Source organism: Dendropsophus ebraccatus, chromosome 3 (genome assembly GCF_027789765.1).
Source record: "Dendropsophus ebraccatus isolate aDenEbr1 chromosome 3, aDenEbr1.pat, whole genome shotgun sequence".
Taxonomy (NCBI): Eukaryota; Metazoa; Chordata; class Amphibia; order Anura; family Hylidae; genus Dendropsophus; species Dendropsophus ebraccatus.
Genome location: NC_091456.1, coordinates 44,422,879 through 44,447,525, shown reverse-complemented (window position 1 = coordinate 44,447,525; position 24,647 = coordinate 44,422,879). Strand labels below are relative to the sequence as shown.

At 42.1% G+C, this 24,647-nt stretch overlaps 1 gene segment (V, D, J or C); it reads right to left on the bottom strand.

Moving 5' to 3' along the window:
* Positions 1–3,643: 3,643 nt before the first annotated feature.
* On the bottom strand, positions 3,644–24,008 carry LOC138785544 (immunoglobulin heavy constant mu-like). The segment is given in 5 exon segments: positions 3,644–4,212; positions 5,430–5,756; positions 8,269–8,589; positions 10,335–10,625; positions 23,872–24,008. Coding segments are annotated over 5 exon segments (1,287 nt in total).
* Positions 24,009–24,647: the final 639 nt, after the last annotated feature.

Here is a 24,647-nt window from a genome sequence, read left to right as displayed (position 1 = left end):
TGGGAAAGTTTTCTGGGCATGTCCAGGGCTCTGAGTATTGAATGGTCTTATGCTGTATTATCTTTACACTGGTGTCACCTTTTATTGTAATCCTATCTTTGATGATGGGCAGGACATTGCTGAAAAGTGATCTTTACAGAACAGGAAGTGTCAGCTTTTTTTTAAACCTATTGGCCAGAATGAAAACTGCTGGATTATTTTATAATCTAAATAGTAGGATGAAAAAACACCACAGATTGAATTGATTTAAATGATTACCTAATATGCTACGTTTACACAGTGTGGGGGAGATTTATCAAACACTCCTTGTTTTGGTTGCTATACAGCCTCAAACATACAGCCTCAAATATACATAGTGTGAACATAGCCTTAGGGTATATTCACACGAACGGGCTCGCAGCGAGATTCTCGCTGTGAGCCCGGCAGGTCCTGGCAGTTCCCATACACTACATACTTGCTGCGGTCTAAACGACCGCAGCGAGTATGTGATTCTGCCGCCCTTAACCCCTTCTGCTCCCTCCCGGCTCCATACATTACCTGTCCTTGCTGCACGGGTCCGGCGTCCTGCTCTCCCGTCCGGCCAATCAGTGTGTTGCCCAGCTGCAGCCACTGATTGGCTGGACGGGAGAGCAGGACGCCGGACCCGTGCAGCAAGGACAGGTAAAGTATGCTTACAGCGGGGGAGCTAGGCGGGAGTAGAAGGGGTTAAGGGCGGTAGAATTACATACTCGCTGTGGTCGTTTAGACCGCAGCAAGTATGTAGTGTATGGGAACTGCCAGGACCTGCCGGGCTCGCAGCGAGAATCTCGCTGCGAGCCCGTTCGTGTGAATATACCCTTAGGCTGGGTTCACACTACGTATATTTCAGTCATATTGCAACCAAAACCAGGAGTGGATTAAAAACACAGAAAGGATCTGTTCACACAATGTTGAAATTGAGTGGATGGCCGCCATTTAATGGCAAATATTTGCTGTTATTTTAAAACAACGGCTGTTATATTGAAATAATGGCCGTTATTTACTGTTATATGGCGGCCATCCACTCAATTTCACCATTGTGTGAACAGATCCTTTCTGTGTTTTTAATCCACTCCTGGTTTTGGTTGCAATATGAGGACCACAATACTGACTGAAATATACGTAGTGTGAACCCAGCCTAAGTGTCTGTTTACACACGATTAAAATGATGGCTGTCATATAGCGACAAATAATTATTCGTATTACAACAGCTGTTATTTGCCATTAAACATAAAATGGACGGCATTTCAGCAGTGTGTGTACATAGCCTTAGGTGACATTCACAAGTACCATCTTTGCTGTAATGTCATTTGGCAGATTTTATGCTCTTTAAGTCAAAGTAACTAAATAACTGAACGAAACGTAAAATCGATAACATGAAATCCACTGCGTGAAAACCTCAGAAAACACAGTGCCTGTGAACATGCCCTTGCAACATGGCAGTGTTGCTTGCCTTTTTAAACAGGACCTGTCACCCCCGGTGACGGGGTGACAGGCTCCTGATCCCCCCTTAGAGCCCCCTATACTCACGTGATCCCGCCGGGTCCCGCTTCTGGAGATGGTCGGGTCACGGAGATATCAGCCGCTGCAGCCCGGCGCGCGCGCTCCTCAGATGAGTCCAACACTCATAGAGAATGACAGGAGAGTCCAGCGCTCCGTCATTCTCTATGAGCGTTGGACTCATCTCTCAGCGCGCGCGCCGGGCTGCAGCGGCTGAGATCTTCGTGACCCGACCATCTCCAGAAGCGGGACCCGGCGGGATTAGGTGAGTATAGGGGGCTCTAACGGGGGGTCGGGAACCTGTCACCCCGGCACGGGGGGTGACAGGTTCCCTTTAAGTCTAGCAATTTTTATTTAAGTTCTGTAATTTATTGAGAAATCTTGATAAATGTTTTTTCATTCATTATTGACTTCTTTTCTGTGCGCCCATTGTTGTGGGGGCTACTTACAGTAAAACAGATCAGAGCCCAGTCCATGAAGCATGTATATTCATACCTGTTCTTATGCTTTACTATAGGAGGATTCTGATAGAAATACAGTAGTAACTATCTTGCTTTTCTAGGTATCCAAATGTATTCAAATAGTATGTGATACAATTCTTAGGGGGTCTTGATGATTTGTTCCCCCCCCCCCCCCCACATAGCCCTCCGCCAGCCATAGTGGTAGTCTATTTCACCTGTTCACACATTGTTTTATTTTCACTCAAAAATGTGTGTGTCTTTTAATGTTGCAGTCAGGGCTGGTCTTAGGGATGTGCGACCTGTGTATCACCCCATGTGAATTAGTAGGTTGCACCAGCACTGACCTCTTCACTATAAGCATGTCTAATGAGATGTTTGATGACATGCTTATAGTTAAATAGGGCAGCTTCACAAATTGTAAGGAGCAAGGTCCCTGTCTGTGCAGATATTGGCACACATAACCATAATCTCCTAGGTCCTTTACCAAGGGGGCAGTATAACTAAAGAAGGGGAATATGTAAAGTGCAGGGGAGCTGCTGAGGACCAAAATAGACTCCCTGTATCGTGGTAATGTGTTACCATGGAGACAACCCTGTCCTGGGGCCATGAGGAGGGAAACTGGTGTGGAGGGACAGTCGAAATGGGGTAAAAGGGGAAAGGAGAGCTGTCACTGGAAGGGAAGGTGATAGGAGTCAGTGTTGCTGAGAGTTAGAGGTTAAACTACCAGATGGGTAGAGTGGTGGCGATGGGAACATGACTGCAGCACTGTTGTGTTGGTTTACTACAGGTGGAGCAGTAGTGCTGCACTGTGGGGCTGGCTTATCACTGGTGTAGAAGTATTTATTGCTGCACTGAGATTCTAACAGTGCTACGTCGGGAAGGGGGGAGGGGGGGTTATGTGTTACCAAACCCTTCTATTCCCTGACGTATGTTAGAAGAGAGTCAGGAGGCCACCATACATATTGTGCTGAGGTGTATGGGCACCTTTACAAAATCTGTTCCTCCCCTCACAGAGAAGACAAAAATCTCACCAGATTTTGATCCTTCTTAACTAATATGAAAATTCCTGATTCCCCATAATACTAAAGGAAATCCTTGGATTTGACAACGATGTGTAATGGACAAAAGTCTTATAATATCAATTACTGTCACTGTGTTTTTCTCAACAGCAATAGGTTCTTAACCAATGCCATGTTCTACAATGTTACAACTTTGTAGCAATCAGAGTCCCCTTCTGTGGAATTTGTCTTTATAGAATTTATTGCAACAACAATTATTTTACAAACTATCCCCTACTTTTCCACCATCACAAAAACACAAATGCAAAGAGGTTTCACAAGTAAGCGAGACAAAAGGCTGAGGGAAGACATCCATCCATTGAATTATACAGTAAGACAGGAGAGGTTTAGTTCATCTCAGATGTTTTTGTGAGAATGTGTTTGAATTGTATAGAATAAAAAGAGTTCAGAAAAAGAAGGCATAAGGAGGCACTCACCGTATAAAAATCTTTCTTTATTAAATCATCTTCATAAAATCTCAGGTCAGAGTGTGTAGCAGACTGCTACACACTCTGCTACACACTCTGACCTGAGATTTTATGAAGATGATTTAATAAAGAAAGATTTTTATACGGTGAGTGCCTCCTTATGCCTTCTTTTTCTGAACATTAATATTGATGCTTGCACTGCACTCATTTAGGAAGAGCACCCCGTCTTTTGCCGTATTGCCCGTTATATCATTAAGGCTTGCAGAGTTGGTTGTGCCGGTTCGCTTTCTCTCCACCCAGAATAAAAAGAGGGTGAGGAACGTATGGTGAGAAAGACAGTGGGGAATGGGACATTTTAATAACAAGACAGGGTGGTGTCAGACATCACAACGGACACATTGACCACTGTTGGTTTACCAGAGTTTTAGTCAACTAATCTTCTGATAAATTTCATTGGGATGGTTTCATGGCCCACCGTACAGCCATATTTTTTTCCTGAATCCCAGTCACTAGCTTGAATGGTAAGTTTGCTCATAATGAAGTAGGTGTTACTGCTGGTCTCAAGGTTTGGTTCACTGGTCACATAAAGATCTTTAGATATTTCCAGATCATTTTCCGTCCAACCGATGTAAGTATCTTTGGAGCTAAGTTTGTGGCAGAAGCAAAGTAACGTGCATTCCTCCTTCTGAGCAAGCTCCTCTTCAGAGGGTGGAAAGAGCAAAACCACGGGTGGGGACGTCTTTGTTACTGTGTATAGAATATAGAGAATATTTAGCAATATCATTGTAAGTATTTGCATATATTGTAAATATCAGTTTCTTTGTCTTTAGGATAAAATCTGATGGATTAAAAATCTATTTTGGTAATCATATATGTTTGCTTGTGTTAAGACCAGCGACAACCTAACAATTTTGTGTTCATTGCACACTCGCTTATCCCTATTAAACGTAACGCTAGCGATCGATAATTTTGGCGGGTTTTTGCATGGTAATCGCTCAGGGTCTCAGCCTGCCATTGGTTAGTTTGGCTCAGCTCCTTCTTCTGCAGCTTTGCTTCCTCTCTGTTTGAGATGTGGAGGGACAGGGACAGGGACATGTCCTCTTGAAGCCAAGGACATGACTAAGAAAACGTTTACCCGTCTACACTTTGTAGCTGGTCAATGGGGCATTGATGTAACCATCTATCTGACTAGTAGCGATAACCTATAAATGACATAAAAGGACAGCAGTATCGGCCGGATGAACATCATTTTCTTTAATTTGGATAGTGGGCAGTCTGAGGCAGTGGCTAGTTAAACGTGGGTACTGAAAGGTCATGGGAAGCAGTTAAACATACAGGGGAACATTTATTAAAGGGGTTATCCAGTGCTACAAAAACATGGCCACTTTCTTCCAGAGACAATACGACTCTTGTTTCCAGGTCAGGTGTGGTTTGCAATTAAGCTCCATTCACTTCAATGGAAATGAGTTACAAAACCCCACCCAAACTGGAGACAAGAGAGGGGCTGTCTCTGGAAGAAAGTGGCCATTTTTGTGTAGCGTTGGACAACCCCTCTAAGTCCGGGCTTAAAAGCGTCCCCACAGTGTCGAGGCTGTTAGGATTTATGTAGAAGCGCAGTGCCCCTACATAAAACCTGTGTACATCAGAGCTCCTCCGTGCGCACAAAGTGAAACCTACACCAGCTCTGCTTTCCCCCCACACCTCGGTGCAAGCGGCGCAGATGGGCACGATTCATATAAAATATTTGCAGAAACAGCGTTTACGAATATTTTTATGCGCATCGGACCTATCTGCGCCATAAAAAGGCATTTTAGCTTTATAATAAATGTCAGTTTTTTCCCTTCCTTGATTCACCCACTGTTGCTAAAAATCAATACAGAATGGGCTCCCTTCTGAGTTTAGCTATGGAGGACTATGGATACCTGTTACACCTTTTTATATAAGTAGAATCAACAGTCTCTCACCCTTTTCCTTTCTAATTCTAGTAATAATTGGTGTTTCCAGTCCACTTTGGCGGAAAACACAGGTAAATTCGGTCTGTTGCAGCCAGCCATCTGGGGAGACAGTGAGGACACTGCTAACGCTGTACGTTCCATTCTCTTGCAGCTGTGGGTCTTCGGTTTGAACATTTATATTAGATGCTCCAGGAAAGCTCCATTCAAATGATTCGCTTTCATTGGTAGTGTTAAGGTTGGAGGCCACACATGCAATACGAGCAGTATTGTGGACATAGAGATCTTCAATAGAGGGCGGCACCATAAACACATTAATTCCTAAACAGTTTAAGTTATCTGTCAGACAAAAGGCAAGAAATATTTGTGTGAGAATTGCATAATTTATGAAAATAGCTAATTGTTTTTTTTCCCAGTAACACTGTCTGGGTAAATTCACATCACACAGAAACATCTCCACTAACCATATGGACAGTCTTTTGTGCACAGTATTTCGTATGTCTGCCAAAGATTACTTAAAATAACATATATATATATATATATATATATATATATATATATATATATATATATATATCATTGTATTAAATGGGACAATTGACTGCAGTGTTCAGTACACTTGGGATGTTATGTGATCTAGACATATTCCTGCCAAACATATACAGATGTACTGTAGCTACCACCAACATTAATGTACAGTTGGGAGCATGGACTCCTGTCAAAGACTGGACTCCCTGCTCCTGTACACTGATTACAAAATTCCAGCTACCAGAGGGCAGGCACTAAATGGGCTTAAAACATAACTTTTAATTTGATCAGAATAAAATATGATGACAAAAAAACATAACCCACGTGAATGACCAATACCGGCACTTAGAACAGTAAGAATATCAAAGAGCAGGGAACACAGGCTAATAATCCATCAGATAATTACGGGTGTTCATAGAGGAACATAGTGCATTCTGTTCACTCCTATCCAAGCCTTTTGGGGGTACCCACCTCCTTAATAGGGTGGCCCCAACCACGATGACGTTCCCTGTTCTATTCTAAGTGCAGGACAAAAGACAAACAAACAAATAAAGAAGTGAGCCCCAAATAGATAAACTACCACACCAAAATCAATACCAACAGCCAACGCGTTTCACCTGTGCTGTAACCACAGGATCATCAGGGATACACTGGTGCAAACAAACACGATAAAACTCCAAAGTAGTGAGACAAATACAAAAAGCAGCACCACTAACACTACCCCTGGATAGATACAGGTATTGGGGAGCAGACCAATGAAGCAATAAAGTCCTTAGAGATACAAAATATTGGGACTATAAATCAAATAGGAAATGGGGTATACACAGGGATCTCATTACTAGGTTCCCAGGAAAACACTGTGATATGTGTGAGCATGGTAATAATACATCCAAATAAATGGTCCAGAGTATTTGGTGTAGATCACCCACAACAGGTAAATCAGCAAAAAGGATCCATAAGAGAAGAAAACCAATACTCATCCACGACTGTCACAGGTATCCACAGAGAATGTTGTCAGGTCAGCTCCTGGGATGAGTCAGCTCCTGCCATGATGGAATGTCCCTGATTTTGTAATCTGTGCATGGTAGCACAGGGCTATGCCCATCTGGATGGAGGTTTTTTGACCACCTCTTTCATAAGTTTGGTCAACTGTGGAATTTTTTCCTGTACACTGAGCAGTGATGCATACACTATTATATGCTTTACTGCTCAGATAACATTGACTGGGATGGTTAAAAGAGCACCTGGTCCCATAAATATAGACTACACTTTGTGACTAGTAATGAATACATCACCGCTCACCTCACAGACACCATACACATTCAGTGGGCCAGGTGTGAGAGAGAGCTGGGCCCTTCAAATGTAATGGGGAGAATGCACACAGTTCATGTAGACTTGCCTGAATCGCACCCAGGGTGTGAAAGCTACAGCCCACTATCAGACTGCGGGACCATGATGTTGCATTCATGTTGTTGTTGGCTACATCTATACTAAGGTGATAGCTTTCTGCTACGTTGGAGGCTGTAGGCGTATCGGTGTATGCTGTGTAACCTGTGCATACATATCATCAGTACTTAGCATACAAATTCACAAATAGATCTATTAATAAAATGGTTCAAACTTTTCCTTTTTTACGTTTGTATAATTATATAACTATATGTGTAATATAACTAAATTTAACTAAATGTCTTCCTGGATTTAGCCTTTAATTTAATGTGTGATATTGGAGTATGTAGCATGTCTTTTTGTGTCTTAAAGGGGTATTCCAGGAAAAAACAACCAGCTTCTGTGTAGTGAATAGAGACGTGAGTACGGCATGTGACTCGCAGCTTTATTTATTTCTATGGAGCAATGGAAAGAGCTGAGTAAGCTGGAAGAGCGATGTACTCGACTAGAGATGAGCGAACCTGGAGCATGCTCGAGTCGATCCAAACCCGAACTTTCGGCATTTGATTAGCGGTGGCTGCTGAACTTGGATAAAGCCCTAAGGCTATGTTCCCGGTTCGCTCATCTCTATACTCGACTCTTTCCGTGGACTCCATAGGAATGAATAAAGCCGGCTCTATTCGGCTCTAAGCGGCTCTATTCACTACACAGAAGCCAGGGGCCGATAGGGAGATCGCCAGGGGGTACAGAGGTCGATCCCCCGCAATCTCCTACTTTTTCTTGGAATACCTCTTTAAGACATTGAACTGATTTTAACTTGTCCAAGAGCAGAGGAAAAATGTAATGCGTTTAATTTTACATATATCCGCTGATGTGTATGCTATCACATCTAATGCATAAAGGTTTAGGATAGACTTCAGTTCTTTTCGTACTTTACCTGAGCATTTCCGGATTGTGTCCTCGGCTGTTTTCCCTGTTTTGGGATCTGTCACATGACATTTCACACGAACCCCATTGTTCCACTCAGACTGACTAATGGTCACTGTGCTGTGCAAAGCAAAAACGTGCTTCTGGGATTCTCCCAGTTCCAGTTTATCTTCTGGGAACTCCCTTGCCTTATCATTGATATACCATTTCACTGCTGCATCCGCGGAGGTTAAGTTATACACTTGGCAAGTGAGCTCTACTTTGCCGTAATTGCTTTCAGGGCAGGTTCCTTGTAATAGGCGGACACTTGGTGCTTCTGGTCCAGCACAACCTGAGGGATAGATGAAATTAATTCAGTGTTTTTGAAGAAAAGTCTAATGAGTATTAATAATAATAATAATAATGATTATAATTTTTATTTATATAGCAGCAGCAAATGCCACAGCACTTTACAATTAGAAGAACATTGTCAGCAAAACAAGACCACTGGGTCCATCTAGTCTGCCCTTTTAGTATTTCCCTTCTTATTAGCTTAGGATAGATATATGTTTATCCCAGGCAGGTTTACATTCTGTTATTGTGGATTTACCAACCACATCTGCTGGAAGTTTGTTCCAAGCATCTACTACTCTTTCAGTAAAGTAATATTTTCTCACGCTGTTTCTGATCTTTTCCCCCAAGTAACCTCAGACTGTGTCCTCTTGTTCTTGTGTTAATTAAAAAAAAAAAAAACACTTCCCTCTTGAACCTTATTTAGTCCTTAACGATATTTAAAGGTTTCAGTCATGCCCCCCCCCTTTCCCTTCTTTCCTCCAGACTATACAGATTCAAATCCTTAAAGGACAAGTGCCATGAAAAACTTTTTCCCAGTAATTGAAGCACATTACAAAGTTATATAACTCTGTAATATGCTTCAATCGCCTATCTGCCCCCTACCAGGAAGTGCCCTAACTCACAAAAACCTAATTACTGTTGTCACCGTCACCAGGCAGCTCCTTCTTGTGAGGATCATCAGCAGGAGGGCTGCTCTAGGTCCTGTTAAAGCAGCCCCCCCTCCCCAGTCCAAGTGATGGCTTGCAGTTGTTCAGCCAATCGGAGCTGAGCAAGCTGAGTCACTTGACAAGGCGGGGGGGGGGGGGGCTGCTGTAACAGGAGAAGGAGCTGAGAGAAGAGCTTGGTGACAGTGACGACACTAATTAGGTCTGTGTGAGCTGGGACACTTCCTGGTGGGGGGTGGAGGGGGGAAAAGACAGGGAAGGGAGGCAGATAGGTGATTGAAGCATATTATGCTGCGTTTACACAGACAGATTTATCTGACAGATTTTGGAAGCCAAAGCCAGGAATGGATTTGAAAAGAGAATCGATCCCAGTCTTTCCTTTATGACCTGATCCCTGTTTATAGTCTGTTCCTGGTTTGGGCTTCAAAGATCTGTCAGATAAATCTGTCTGTGTAAACGCTCCATTACAGAGTTATATAACTTTGTAATGTGCTTCAATTACTGGGAAAAAGGTTTTCATGGCACTTGTCCTTTAAAGAGAACCAATCACATTTTTTTTCTTTCATTTAACTACTACTTATTTAAAAAAAAAATAATAATAATTTTTAAATTTCTTTATATTTTTCTTTGTGGGCTCATGCTGTCTCTTTTCAAAAGAGGCGTTGCGAGCCTGGAACTTCCTGGCATGCAGAGCGGCAGGATGGGATCCCATGATCCGTTGCTTCCGGCTCCGTCAGTAGACCATCCAACATGAGATTGCTGTGTATTACTAAGTGTCCCTATTATGTCAGTTACTGACATAATAGGAACATAGGTGATAGGTTCTCTTAAAGTCTTTCCTGGTTTCCTGTCTTTGGACCCACTCTGTCTGACCCCAACAGTACCAGTTTGGATGCAGTAGGAGTCAGACATGTGTGCTTCTGTCCCATTTAACTCATGGGATATAGATTTATTTTTCCATCGGGCCCATAGAATTGGGATAGGTGATGTAGTTTATGATATAACTAGTTAAATCAAACATTTTAGAATATTTTTATTCCATTCGATAATCTAATTTAATATGTGACCTTTAACTCACCTTTAGGAATAATTTTGCTAATCTGAGTGGAGTAATGGCTGACGTTGCACTGGTAAGTCTTACTGTTCCGGTCTCCAGTACTGACGGTGACTTGACTAAGATGGGTATACGTTGGAGGGTCTCCATTTGGAAGGGTAGTGAAGCCTTTTGCGCCAGGCACTATCTCCCCACTAGATGTGCTCCATGTGACAGACACAGGCTCGGGGGAGTAACCCCGTGCCACACATCCAAAAGTACTAAGTGTTTCCAGTCCATAGGAAATCACTGGGAAGACATGTGGGGCAAGTGTCCCTGCAAGAGAAGAAAAAAATTACCTCAGAATTTGGTTTTGAAATGGTCATCTGCAGCCATAACTGGAAGGAGCACGACTCAATATGCAGTAATCTTCTACACTCCCTCTGGTGACAGCTGCAGGTAGCCATCATGTTATACTGTAAAATATATATGTCTAGGGGGAGGATTTGGGCCTCTGTATCAGAATAAACAAGGCCCTGATCACTATATACTGTAGAAATTTAGTAAGAGAATAGGATTTTTAACCTTTTTAGATTATGAACAATAACGTTTTTAATTTGAGGTGGAAATTCCCTTTAAGGTTTGTCTACAGGTCAGAGAGTGTCTAAAGGTAAAACGTCTTTATTAAACTGCTCACAATTGTTTTAATGGAAATATCAGTATACGATGATCAGCCATAACCATACATCCAGCATTTTTATTTTGGCCTAAAAAAACACCTGAAAAAAGGCCAATGCATTTCATGCATTTGCGTTTTTTCTGTTATTTTTTCATCCATTTTTGACCTTAGGCCCCGTTCCCACATGTTCATTCTTCAGCGCGTACAGAGCAGCAGCGCGCGCCTCCCATAGACTCCCATTATGAGCGTGAGGCTAACGGTATTCCGCGGCGGACAATTCCGTCGCGGAATTCCGCTAGCTTTGCTCAGTGGGAACGGGGCCTTATGTGTGAATGATCTTTTTGTGGTTTGGGTGTTTTTGTGTGCTGAAATTTTCTTCCCTCTGCCATTACATGACCAAGCTGCTGGACCACAAAGGGTGACTAAAGCTCAATGGCATTTTTAAGACAACCAGAATAAGTCTATGGGAGAAAAAACGCCACAGTTTGCTGAAAAACGCCACACCCTCAGCATGCTACTTTTTGTGAAAACTGGCACAGAGCCTCAAAAACACCAGAGAGGAGAGAAAAACGCCACCCCAAAAAAACACTATGTATGTAAGTCAGATCATGATCTTCCATTGACTTCCAGCTAACATCTGGCCACCGGTGTTTTTGCAAGAAGAAACACCATGGCATTTTTATTGGGGGTTTTCCAGGATTGTAAGGCAGTGTGAAGCCAGCCAAAAAGCTAAGTAAGTGGCATTCATTTAAATAGGCAACATGTAATTAATATTTCTGCAGAGGAAATTGCGACCAAGATGTGCCTTCCCCTTGCAACAACACTCACAATCTGCCCCTCTTCAGATCATACAGTCGCGTTCAATGACTTTGGGGCCATGTTCATGCTTCTGATACCACAAGTTTCACTACATAAACTACAATAACTGCTAGGGATGTGTAAAATTGAAAGATCTCTATAGCCAGATATCAGGTTATCATTGTTTTACCAGCTATGTTTTAAACCACCACCAGGCCCCCTATAGGGATGCCCCTCCTATTTCAAAGGGGTTGTCTAGGCAGGGGTCTTTTTTGATATATGGCCTGGGATGCTTGAAAATTATGAAGAACTCTTTTCTCTCTGGCTCCTGAAACCACTGCCGCTATCTGACTGGTCTATTACTGCTGTGTGGGACACCGTTCCATCTGCTAACTGGCTGGGCGGGCCTGCAATGTCAAGGCCTTAAAACTAGAAAACGGCTGCTCTACAAGAGCCGAGGAGGTAAGTGGACTTTATTATTTTCAAGCACCCCCTCCCCAGGCATGTATAAAAAAAGACCCCTGCCCAACCCTTTTGAAATGATATTGTCACCCCCTTTCGATATGTGCAGTTCTCAGCACCATTTAGAAGTTTACATGCTGCACAGTCCATATTTACCTGTATAAAACATGTCTTTGTTGTCTTTCCATATAGTGGCTTAAAAGAAATTAGCCACAGGGTGAAATCTGGGAGACAAAGGTGAACAGGTACTTTTCTATATACGCTCACCTTGTGATGTACTAAGAGCACAATATCTACATGCGCTATCAGTGAAGAATGAAGAGCCGGAGCTGCCGGGAGTGCGTGTTGTTGGAGGGGTCCAGAGCCACTGGGTTCCAACAGGGATATTCAGGATAACGGTGTCCAATCACCGTGGCAGGGTGAAAGAAAGGAGTTACCCCCTCTTGGCGCTGAGCGGCGGTTACAGATGGAAGCAGATGTTGGTACTTCTGTTACATTTAATATCTCAAATAAAACAACGCGTTTTGGGGTACAGGGACCCCTTTATCAAGTTAAAAGAGACGTGTAGAGAACCTGGGGTACATGTGGCTTCTTAAACGTTTGCTACATTCTCTGTATGTAGCAAACGTTTAAGAAGCCGCATGTACCCCAGGTTCTCTACACGTCTCTTTTAACTTTATAAAGGGGCCCCTGTACCCCGAAACGCGTTGTTTTATTTGAGATAATAAATGTAACAGAAGTACCAACATCTGCTTCCATCTGTAACCGCCGCTCAGCGCCAAGAGGGGGTAAATCCTTTCTTTCACCCTGCCACGGTGATTGGACACCTTTATCCTTGTTGTCTTTCCAGTCAAAGATGCTTTTTAACATTGATGAACAGTGTCAACTGGGTGGGGCTTCACAGCTATTTCACAGAGGGAAACAAGATTTTGTAAAACATAATGTCTGTGGTCAGAAGGATAGTCAGGAGAGAGAGAGCCAAGGTCTAATAACAAGGAATCAGACACAGTAAATAACAAGAGATAGCTAGCTTAGTCTCTCCAAATGAGGGCTATAGCAGGCAACTAGAACATGGTGGGGGTAGTAGTTACATAGGGGCTTAAGGGTGCCTTCACACGTACTGTATCGCTGCGTTTTTCACTGCGTTTTTATCGCTCCGTTTTTAACGCTGCATTTTTTATTGCGTTTTTTACGTGCGCGTTTTGATTTTCACATGATTTTCATGTGAAAATCAAAACTTGCATGTAAAAATTGCACCAAAAACGCAGCGTTAAAAACACAGCGATACTGTAGGTGTGAAGCTACCCTAAAAGGGTTGTCCAGTGCTATAAATACCTGGCCACTTTTCCCCCTCTCATGTCTCCAGGTTGGGTGGGGTTTCAAACTCAGTTCCATTGAAATAAATAGAGCTTAATTGCAAACCACACCTGAACTGGAGACAAGAGAGGGGGAAAAGTGGCCATGTTTTTGTAGCACTGGATAACCCCTTTAACCCCCTAAGATTGTAGCAGGGACTCCATCCTCTCTTCTAGAACCAAATCTGATGGTATATGTGGTTATGGTGTGGAGTGATTATTGGACCCTCTATAAAGCTGTTAGTAAGTGCAGACTACAGGATGTTACCTTTTTAACATTTACTGGAACATTGCCCAGCTATCTAATCACTATGCTTTGCAGCGACCCAACCTTACATAGAATTTACCATCTCATACACCTCTAGTACAGCTGGAAAAAATGGAGGAAATGTTATGGATCCTGTACTGTCCATAGCATCTGTGAGTAGAGATGAGCAACTTTACAGTATGAACGAAGCAAATCACTTTGTTACCTCGCCAATCTGCTTATTTTGCCTTTGCTTCTCCGTAGAGGTTTCCCAGGACTGGATCTAGCTTTTCCAGCCACCCGGAGTGGAGTGGCACAGAGTGATATGGACTTTAAAAGCAGCAGGCTGATAAGCAGATTGCCGAGCTAACAAAGCGATTTGCTTTGTTTATTCTGTAAATTTGCTCATCTCTAGCTGTGAGATCTGTACAAAACAGTTGTCCGTATGGCATGAGTGCAGAAGGCTTTGATGCAGTCCTTCAGGATTGTGTTGCAGAAAGTGTTATCCATGGCACTGATCCTATTCTACCCAATACTGTTATTGCAGCTGTTCAGGGCAGGAAGCAGGGTATTTGGTTCCTCTAGACTCATATTGTTTTCTTGGGAAAATAATGATTTGTACTTATTACTATTCCCACACTATGCTAGGATTTCCACTGTGATCAGAAAAGAATTTCCCATGTAAGCAATGAAAGATTTGAACAATAATGCCCCTATTACACGAGTCGTTTGGAGGAGCAAACGAGCGCTATTAGCGCTCGTTTGCTCCTCGTTCCCCGCTCGCTGCCGCCGCTATTCAACGCGGCGTCAGCGAGCGGGTGAGTGCGGGAGGGGCGGCGGGGAGCTGCTGGGGGGGCTGCCCGGGGGATCGCTGATCATCCTGGCAGCCCATAGGATATAGCAGCGTCTGCTGCCGATGCTCCTATTCAACGGAGCGACGGCAGCAGATCGCTGCTATATCAGTCGCTTGCTTTTCAACATGTTGAAAAACAAGCGACTGCAACGATCAGCCGACATGAACGATGTCGGCTGATCGTTGCACTCTATTCCACGGGACGAATATCGTTCGTATCGGCCGATATCGGCCGAATACGAACTATATTGCTCCTCTAAACGACCCGTGGAATAGGGCCTTAAGGCTGAGTTCACATGTAGTCGTCCTGCAGCAGATTACAGTAATATGCATGTCAATGTCTGCCAGGAGGAATCCTAAATCAGATTCTATTGTTAAGGATTTTGCATTGAATTACCTACAGTAAATCTGCGTGAGGACAGAAAAGTGCCAAGGAGAAATGACACTATATCTACCTAACCAGTCCCCTGGGATCCCTGTGGCAATGGTTCCCTAGTCCCAATGCCAGCTGTCAGTCAGTCTCAGGCTGCTGACACCTTATCACTGGAAGTAAACCAGGAAAGCACTGCCAGGGGACTAGTCGGTGACTATACTTCTTCCATTTTATTGGGGTATTGGAGGGAAAACTTACTAGGTGAAATGTCTTTTTCCCAGTAATCTAATATGCATATTCATGTCTTGCTGTAACTGTAGAAAATACCTACAATATAATGTACATACCGCTCCCCAGTTCATCAGTCCATTATTCATGGAGTCTTACTGGCCAGACCAATAACCCCAGCCCAGCAGCCTACTAATGTATGCATTCTAGCTACTAGGTAACTGCTAGCATACAGATCTCATACAGACCTGTGCTAACCACTTATATTCAGTACCTCAATTTCCCTAGTTTACCAGTCAGCCACTGTACAATTACTTGCATAGGTTCTATGGATACTAGGAAGAGATGGTGCTACTCCTTCCTGCTACATCTATAGACAAAGATCTGGCTTGTGCTAACTTGATCAAATACCTATGCTTATCAATGCTAGCTACTATATAACCGCTACTATAACTCCAATGCTTCTAATTGTCACCACTAGAGATGAGCGAAGCGCTTTGTTTATCAGTGATATGCTCATCTAACCGACTGCCTGTCATCGCTGCTCTGCTCCCTGCCGCTCCTCGCCCAGTGCTGAGAAAAAGCTGGACCCAATCCTGGGAAACTGGGAGCTTTACCCGGCATCCTGAAAGGAACGTCAGAGAGCGGAGCAGTTCTGACAGCCAGCCAACTGGATGAGCAGAGCGCTGACCAAACGAAGCACTTCGATTGATTTAGATGAGTGCTTTGCTTATCTGTACTCACCACTAAAGCTAAAACCATTGGCACGGGTCTCGCTCTTGCTAATATTTCATGTTCTGTGAATGAAATATACCCTCTAACCCTCTAAACCCTTTAGCTTTGGCTGTCCAGGCATGATGGAAGTTGAAGTTATGCAACAGCTGGACAGCCAAGGTTTCCTACCTTTGCTCTAACCTGTAAATTGCTACCTGCTAGATACTATATAATTTCTCACCTAGGTCCAGTATATACTAGAAAGATATGGACCTAATCGTAACAACTATAGCTAGTGCTAAACATTTCCATTCCATAGATCAATTCCCCCAGCTTACCAGCTAGGTATTGCATACTAGCTAGCTATTATACACTTGGTAACACCATTCTCCAGTGAATGCTATAAAGGATATCAAATACCTAAGCCCAGCAGCTTTACAATTATCAGATAGCCATTGTATGATTACTACTAGAAGTCCAATGCACACAAGGACAAGGATAGAAGTCTTTGAAGACAAAGGCACTGCACTTCCAAGTCTATGATGCTTATGAAAGAATTTTATTTACACAAGAATGGTTTGTCACAATCCAACCAGATCAGGAATCAGGATACAAAAAATAATAATGAATGCAGGTAAGTAGTGCTACTGGCAACGTTTCGGTCGTGCTTCCGACCTTCCTCAGGCCAATGTAGCCAAACTATAAAGAAAGAGCACAATAAGTGGATCAACAACAGAGTGTGAACAGGACTATGCAAAAAGGACTAGTGAGAAGATATCTAGAATTGTTGTATGCATATGTTCTATAACATCAGCCCTCTAATAGGTATGGGTTGTGATATAACCATAAATATGGATAAATGTTGGAAATCATACATGAGTGAAAAAACCAAAATTGATATGCTAAATAATGGAGAAACTAAAACTAAAACTAAATACCTCTGAAGCATGTCTTCAGACTCTAGCAGTAAAAACGGTGCGCACTTATATACACCATAGTACAATTATAAGTGGGATGATGGAGGGTAAGACCATGCACAAGACATGCAAATTTACACATGAATATACACAAAGAACATAAGGCAACTCGGTCCGGAGCAATAAGAGGTAGAGTTGAGAAAAATGCTGTGAATAGGATGTAATATACTACCTGTACGCAAGGAGAGATGAGAATAGATCTGGTGGTGCGGCATACCAGCGTCTGCCCTGTTTAAATAGGTCCCGTGTGCGTCTAGCTGCGGTGACGTAGCGGCGACGCCGGCGCATCGCGTCACGTGATCACGTGACAGCGACGCGTCAGCGTCACCGCGACGCCGGCACGCCGCGCCGCGTCATGACATGACGGAGATCTCTAGTGGATGTGCCAACCAGGTGGGAGGGCGTAGGTGTAGAAGGGCCTGCTGCTACAAATAATGCCGTGACGTAGGTGTCACATGATCGGCTGCATGTCAGGTGACCATATTAGCGTCCTGGTATCCAGAGTTACCAGGGGGAAGGGGAAGATAGTTATGTTAACAACAAAGGTTAGAGGTATATAGGTAATGAATGTTAATGTATAGATGGAGAAATAAAGCAATGAAATAAAGTAAAAGAACAGATGGGAACCGGGCCATAGTTACCACATGTGCTTAATCCTTGCTGCATGCCAAAACCTAAAATATAGAAAGAAAGAAAAATACTATGTTACAAGAGAGTATATTCACAAACTGAAACTTCTATCGTACTCTCGATTCAAACCTTTGGGTTCAATCGTCTGGAGTACATGTATCCAGTACGACTCACGTTTTTTTAATAAGGCAATGCGATTACCACCCCTTCTAGGAGGGGGAATGTGTTCAATGATCTGAAATCTTAGTTGTGCTATGGAATGTCCTCGATCCGAAAAATGCCTGGGGATAGGGAGAAGGAGATTACCACATCTAATAGTAGATTACACAAATCTACTATTAGATGTGGTAATCTCCTTCTCCCTATCCCCAGGCATTTTTCGGATCGAGGACATTCCATAGCACAACTAAGATTTCAGATCATTGAACACATTCCCCCTCCTAGAAGGGGTGGTAATCGCATTGCCTTATTAAAAAAACGTGAGTCGTACTGGATACATGTACTCCAGACGATTGAACCCAAAGGTTTGAATCGAGAGTACGATAGAAGTTTCAGTTTGTGAATATACTCTCTTGTAACATAGTATTTTTCTTTCTTTCTATATTTTAGGTTTTGGCATGCAGCAAGGATTAAGCACATGTGGTAACTATGGCCCGGTTCCCATCTGTTCTTTTACTTTATTTCATTGCTTTATTTCTCCATCTATACATTAACATTCATTACCTATATACCTCTAACCTTTGTTGTTAACATAACTATCTTCCCCTTCCCCCTGGTAACTCTGGATACCAGGACGCTAATATGGTCACCTGACATGCAGCCGATCATGTGACACCTACGTCACGGCATTATTTGTAGCAGCCGGCCCTTCTACACCTACGCCCTCCCACCTGGTTGGCACATCCACTAGAGATCTCCGTCATGTCATGACGCGGCGCGGCGCGCCGGCGTCGCGGTGACGCTGACGCGTCGCTGTCACGTGAACACGTGACGCGATGCGCCGGCGTCGCCGCTACGTCACCGCAGCTAGACGCACACGGGACCTATTTAAACAGGGCAGACGCTGGTATGCCGCACCACCAGATCTATTCTCATCTCTCCTTGCGTACAGGTAGTATATTACATCCTATTCACAGCATTTTTCTCAACTCTACTTCTTATTGCTCCGGACCGAGTTGCCTTATGTTCTTTGTGTATATTCATGTGTAAATTTGCATGTCTTGTGCATGGTCTTACCCTCCATCATCCCACTTATAATTGTACTATGGTGTATATAAGTGCGCACCGTTTTTACTGCTAGAGTCTGAAGACATGCTTCAGAGGTATTTAGTTTTAGTTTTAGTTTCTCCATTATTTAGCATATCAATTTTGGTTTTTTCACTCATGTATGATTTCCAACATTTATCCATATTTATGGTTATATCACAACCCATACCTATTAGAGGGCTGATGTTATAGAACATATGCATACAACAATTCTAGATATCTTCTCACTAGTCCTTTTTGCATAGTCCTGTTCACACTCTGTTGTTGATCCACTTATTGTGCTCTTTCTTTATAGTTTGGCTACATTGGCCTGAGGAAGGTCGGAAGCACGACCGAAACGTTGCCAGTAGCACTACTTACCTGCATTCATTATTATTTTTTGTATCCTGATTCCTGATCTGGTTGGATTGTGACAAACCATTCTTGTGTAAATAAAATTCTTTCATAAGCATCATAGACTTGGAAGTGCAGTGCCTTTGTCTTCAAATATATATTGGGATTGAGGAATCCTTTTGCACTAGCACCCAACATCTCTGCGGGAGTGCGGTTTTGTTGCTGTCATTGGAAGGATAGAAGTCTGTCCCATGCTAGCCATTTATTTTCAGCCGGTCGATTCCCCCATCTCACCAGCTAGCTATTGTCTACCAGTTAGCTACTATGTAATTACTAGCACAGATCCATTCTATTCTAGGAAATGTGCTAATCCTCATAACCAAAGCTAAAGCCAGATGTGACCTGTGCTAAACATATACATTCAGTACATCAATTTCTTTATATCACTGGCTAGGTACTATATAATTACTAACTTTAATGAAGGAGATGGTTCTAATTCTCACTACCAAATCCATTCGCAATCTAACTTATGGAAATGCATAAGTTACATACATTTACATTCAGTAGTTTCCCCATCTTGCAGCTAGCTATTGTATACTGGCTAGTTACTATATCATTACTAGCATGGGGCCACTATATACTTGGAAGAAGTCCTAATTCTTACTAGTAAAGCTAAAACCAGGGGCAGGGGTCTGTCGTGTGCGAGCTGCTTACAGTCAGTGGACCGAATACCTAATCTGACCCGTTAGCTTTTGAATTTAACCACAGAATAATTACTACAATAAGGTCAAAGCGTGCTAGTAAGCAATGGTCCTAATTCTTACCACTAAGGCTAAAACCAATGGTACAGATCAGGCCCGTGCTAACCATTTCTCTTCAGCAGATCCGAGCTCACCAGCATAGCTATTGTTTACCAGCTAACTAGTATTTGAATATAACTAGAGTGTAAGTAGATGATAATGTTAGCATACAATAAAGCAATGGTCCTAATCCTCACAACCAAAGCTAAAACCATGTGCTGAGATCTGGTCTATGCTAAACATTTACATTGAGTAGGTCCATTTCTTCGGCTCACCCAGCTAGCTATTGCATACCAGCTAGCTACCATATAATTGCAGCCCGGTAGATATTGCATACCAGCTACAGTAGCTACCTTATAATTGCAGCCCAGTATATACTAGTTATTGCATACCAGCTAGCTACCATATAATTGTAGCTCAGTATATACAAGCTATTGCATACCAGCTAGCTACCATATAATTGCAGCCCGGTAGATATTACATACCAGCTAGCTACCATATAATTGCAGCCCAGTATATACTAGCTATTGCTTACCAGCTAGCTAACATATAATTGCAGCCCAGTATATACTAGCTATTGCATACCAGCTAGCTACCATATAATTGCAGCCCGGTAGATATTGCATACCAGCTACAGTAGCTACCTTATAATTGCAGCCCAGTATATACTAGCTATTGCATACCAGCTAGCTACCATATAATTGCAGCCTGGTAGATACTAGCTATTGCATACCAGCTAGCTACCATATAATTGCAGCCCGGTAGATATTGCATACCAGCTAGCTACTATATAATTGCAGCCTAGTATATACTAGCTATTGCATACCAGCTAGCTACCATATAATTGCAGCCCAGTATATACTAGCTATTGCATACCAGCTAGCTACCATATAATTGCAGCCCGGTAGATATTGCATACCAGCTACAGTAGCTACCTTATAATTGCAGCCCAGTATATACTAGTTATTGCATACCAGCTAGCTACCATATAATTGTAGCTCAGTATATACAAGCTATTACATACCAGCTAGCTACCATATAATTGCAGCCTGGTAGATACTAGCTATTGCATACCAGCTAGCTACCATATAATTGCAGCCCGGTAGATATTACATACCAGCTAGCTACCATATAATTGCAGCCCAGTATATACTAGCTATTGCTTACCAGCTAGCTACCATATAATTGCAGCCCGGTAGATATTGCATACCAGCTACCATATAATTGCAGCCCAGTATGTACTAGCTATTGCATACCAGCTAGCTACTATATAATTGCAGCCCAATATATAATAGCCATTGCTTACCAGCTAGCTACCATATAACTGCAGCCCAGTATGTACTAGCTATTGCATACCAGCTAGCTACCATATAATTGCAGCCCAGTATATACAAGCTATTGCATACCAGCTAGCTACCATATAATTGCAGCCCAGTATATACTAGCTATTGCATACCAGCTAGCTACCATATAATTGCAGCCCAGTATATACTAGCTATTGCATACCAGCTAGCTACCATATAATTGCAGCCCAGTATGTACTAGCTATTGCATACCAGCTAGCTACTATATAATTGCAGCCCAATATATAATAGCCATTGCTTACCAGCTAGCTACCATATAACTGCAGCCCAGTATGTACTAGCTATTGCATACCAGCTAGCTACCATATAATTGCAGCCCAGTATATACTAGCTATTGCATACCAGCTAGCTACCATATAACTGCAGCCCAGTATATACTAGCTATTGCTTACCAGCTAGCTACCATATAACTGCAGCCCAGTATATACTAGCTATTGCATACCAGCTAGCTACCATATAATTGCAGCCCAGTATATACTAGCTATTACATACCAGCTAGCTACCATATAATTGCAGCCCAGTATATACTAGCTATTACATACCAGCTAGCTACCATATAATTGCAGCTCAGTAGATACTAGTAAGAAATCATCTTAATCCTTAATAAAAGGTTGAAAAGAGATATGGCCTGAACTAACCATTTACATTGAGAAGATCAATTTCTGAAGCTCACCAAGCAGGTCTAGTGAATACTAGTAAGAAATGATCTTAGTGCTCACTGCTAAAACTAAAAGCGTGGGCAGAAATCTAACCTGTACTAACCATTTACATTCAATAGATCAATTCCCCAGAACGCCAGCTTAGCTAGTGTTTACCAGCTAGCTACTATACTGGCTAGCTACTATATAGTTATTAGCACTGGTCTAATGTATACTAGCAAGAGATTAACCTAATCTTTAAAAACCATTGGCAGAGGTGCAATCCGAGCTAACCATTTACATTCTGTAGATGAGATCCCCATCTCCCCAGCTAGCTATTACATAGTGGCTAGTTACTATATAATTACTAGCATCGGTGTAAAAGATACTACGAAATCTATAGCTATTAGAGATGAGCGAACCTTGAGCATGCTCGAGTCCATCCATACCTGAACTTTCGGCATTTGATTAGCGGTGGCTGCTGAAGTTGGATAAAGCCCTAAGGCTATGTGGAAATCATGGATATAGTCATTGGCTGTATCCATGTTTTCCAGACAACCTTAGAGCTTTATCCAAGTTCAGCAGCCCCAGCTAATCAAATATCGAACGTTTGGGTTCGTATCGACCCGAACCCTGTTCGCTCATCACTAATAGCTTTGTACACCCATTAATGGGTTCAGTTTTTCCATCTCCTCCCTCACAAATAATTCACATTCTCTGTTGCTGAACAGCTACATAATTCTCTGCAATTCTAACCAGAAGTATTATTCCATCTAAAGTTATGGTAGCCACCTATCTATAATCCCGGCCAGTGCTGTCCTGCAAAGCAAATAAACAATACATGTCACCAGTTACATAATCATTCCTACAGCACCTTTCCCTCATATAATTTATATGGTTTGGTTTATATGGTTTCTCCGGCCACATATTCATATTCACATCAACCACTCACTGTTTTTTGGAAAAGATACCATTGTCATTTCTGATGCCGTTTTTGAGCCAAATCCAGAAATGGACCCAACAAAAAGACGACGTATAAAATCTTCCCTTATGTTTCTGTTTCCTTTAAATCTACTTGTACCGGTAACACAGATACTGACTGCATCAATAATTTTAGTCAGGAACTTACAAAAACCTATTACTATTAAACTGCCTATGCTGACTTATCAGCCCCGTTACGTCGGTTATAAACAGCATTTTAATGGAAATTCCATAAAGGATTAATAATCTGTAAAGGTCTTGTGAAGCTCCACATGGTTATATCTAAAGCTTTTTATTTTCTATTGGATTCATGAGCAACTATAGTCTTTACATTTTTCCATCGGCAGCCATATGATCAAATTATACTTCAAATCCCCCATACTGTTAGATACATATTGATGGCTACCATCATGCCAGACCTAAGCTTTAGCTTCATGAAAGCTTTTATATGGTAATCTTTGGATCTGACTCTGGCCAATAAAATTATTTTTACCCATGGCATCCTCAGGCTTCATCGTCTGGAAATCTCACAGTTGTTCCTAAGATACAGAGCTCTATTGATAAAGAGCAATCAGAACTTCAACTTGTATCACAATGCTTATACTGTTGTTATTGGAACTTTCCCAAAAAATCATAATAATCTATAGAATTACCTATACCTATCAGATCGAAATACAATTTTGTTTACCAGACACACCCAATATATACTGTAATCTTAATAAATGTGCAAATGTACTTACGTAAAAAAAATAAATGACACTTTCACATGACGTAACCAATAGCAAAGTTCCTTCACTAGTTTTGCCAACATATGGAAATCTGTTGGAGAAATACATTTTCTATTAAATTATTGTGGACCTTAATATTTTTTGAGCAATTCTCACCTCTGGTTTGTAGATTGTGGATCATTTATAAAAGCATGATGGTTTCAGTAATGCTGTTATCATGCCTCTTAATGGCTGAGGTGTGATTAATAGAAGAAATCAAGCAGATAATATCCTACGTTATAGAATGAAGCCTCTTCTTAAGATCTTCTTTTGGAGAGCCTACGAGTTGTGTATGTGCTTGGCATAGAGATCTCAGTCTATTTTTGGGAATGCTGGTGGGAGGAGAGGGGATGTTGTATAGCATCTGTGTTGTTCATCTTACTATTTTGTAGGCCTGTGGTTTATGTGGTGCTCCACATGTCTAGCCTTGGTATCCAGACATGTACCCACCAAAATAAGACATGCTCACTTCCTTCTTTCTCATCTGATCAGCAACACCATAACTTATCTGTGCCAGAAATCTTACTAACCTAACCTTTTACTTTCTGAAAAAAAAATCTGCTGAACTTGCATCCAAGGGATTTTGTGTCTATTGCATACTTTAATTTTGAAAAACTAAGTAATTATGATAATAATTATATATATTTTTTTAAACTGGTTCTTGGGATAAGCTAAATGTTTACATGGAATGCAAAGTCATATATTTTTCTTATATGGAAGAAGTGCTAAACTACCAGGAGTCATTATAGAGGTGGCTGCATGGCCTTACTGGGCAATTAAAGGGGGGCTTTGTTGGATAGGTGACCATGATGGACACTTTGACAAAGCTCCAGAATAGGATATAGGGTCCTGGAAAGGGAATAGGGGACAAACAAAAACCCCATGCTTTACCT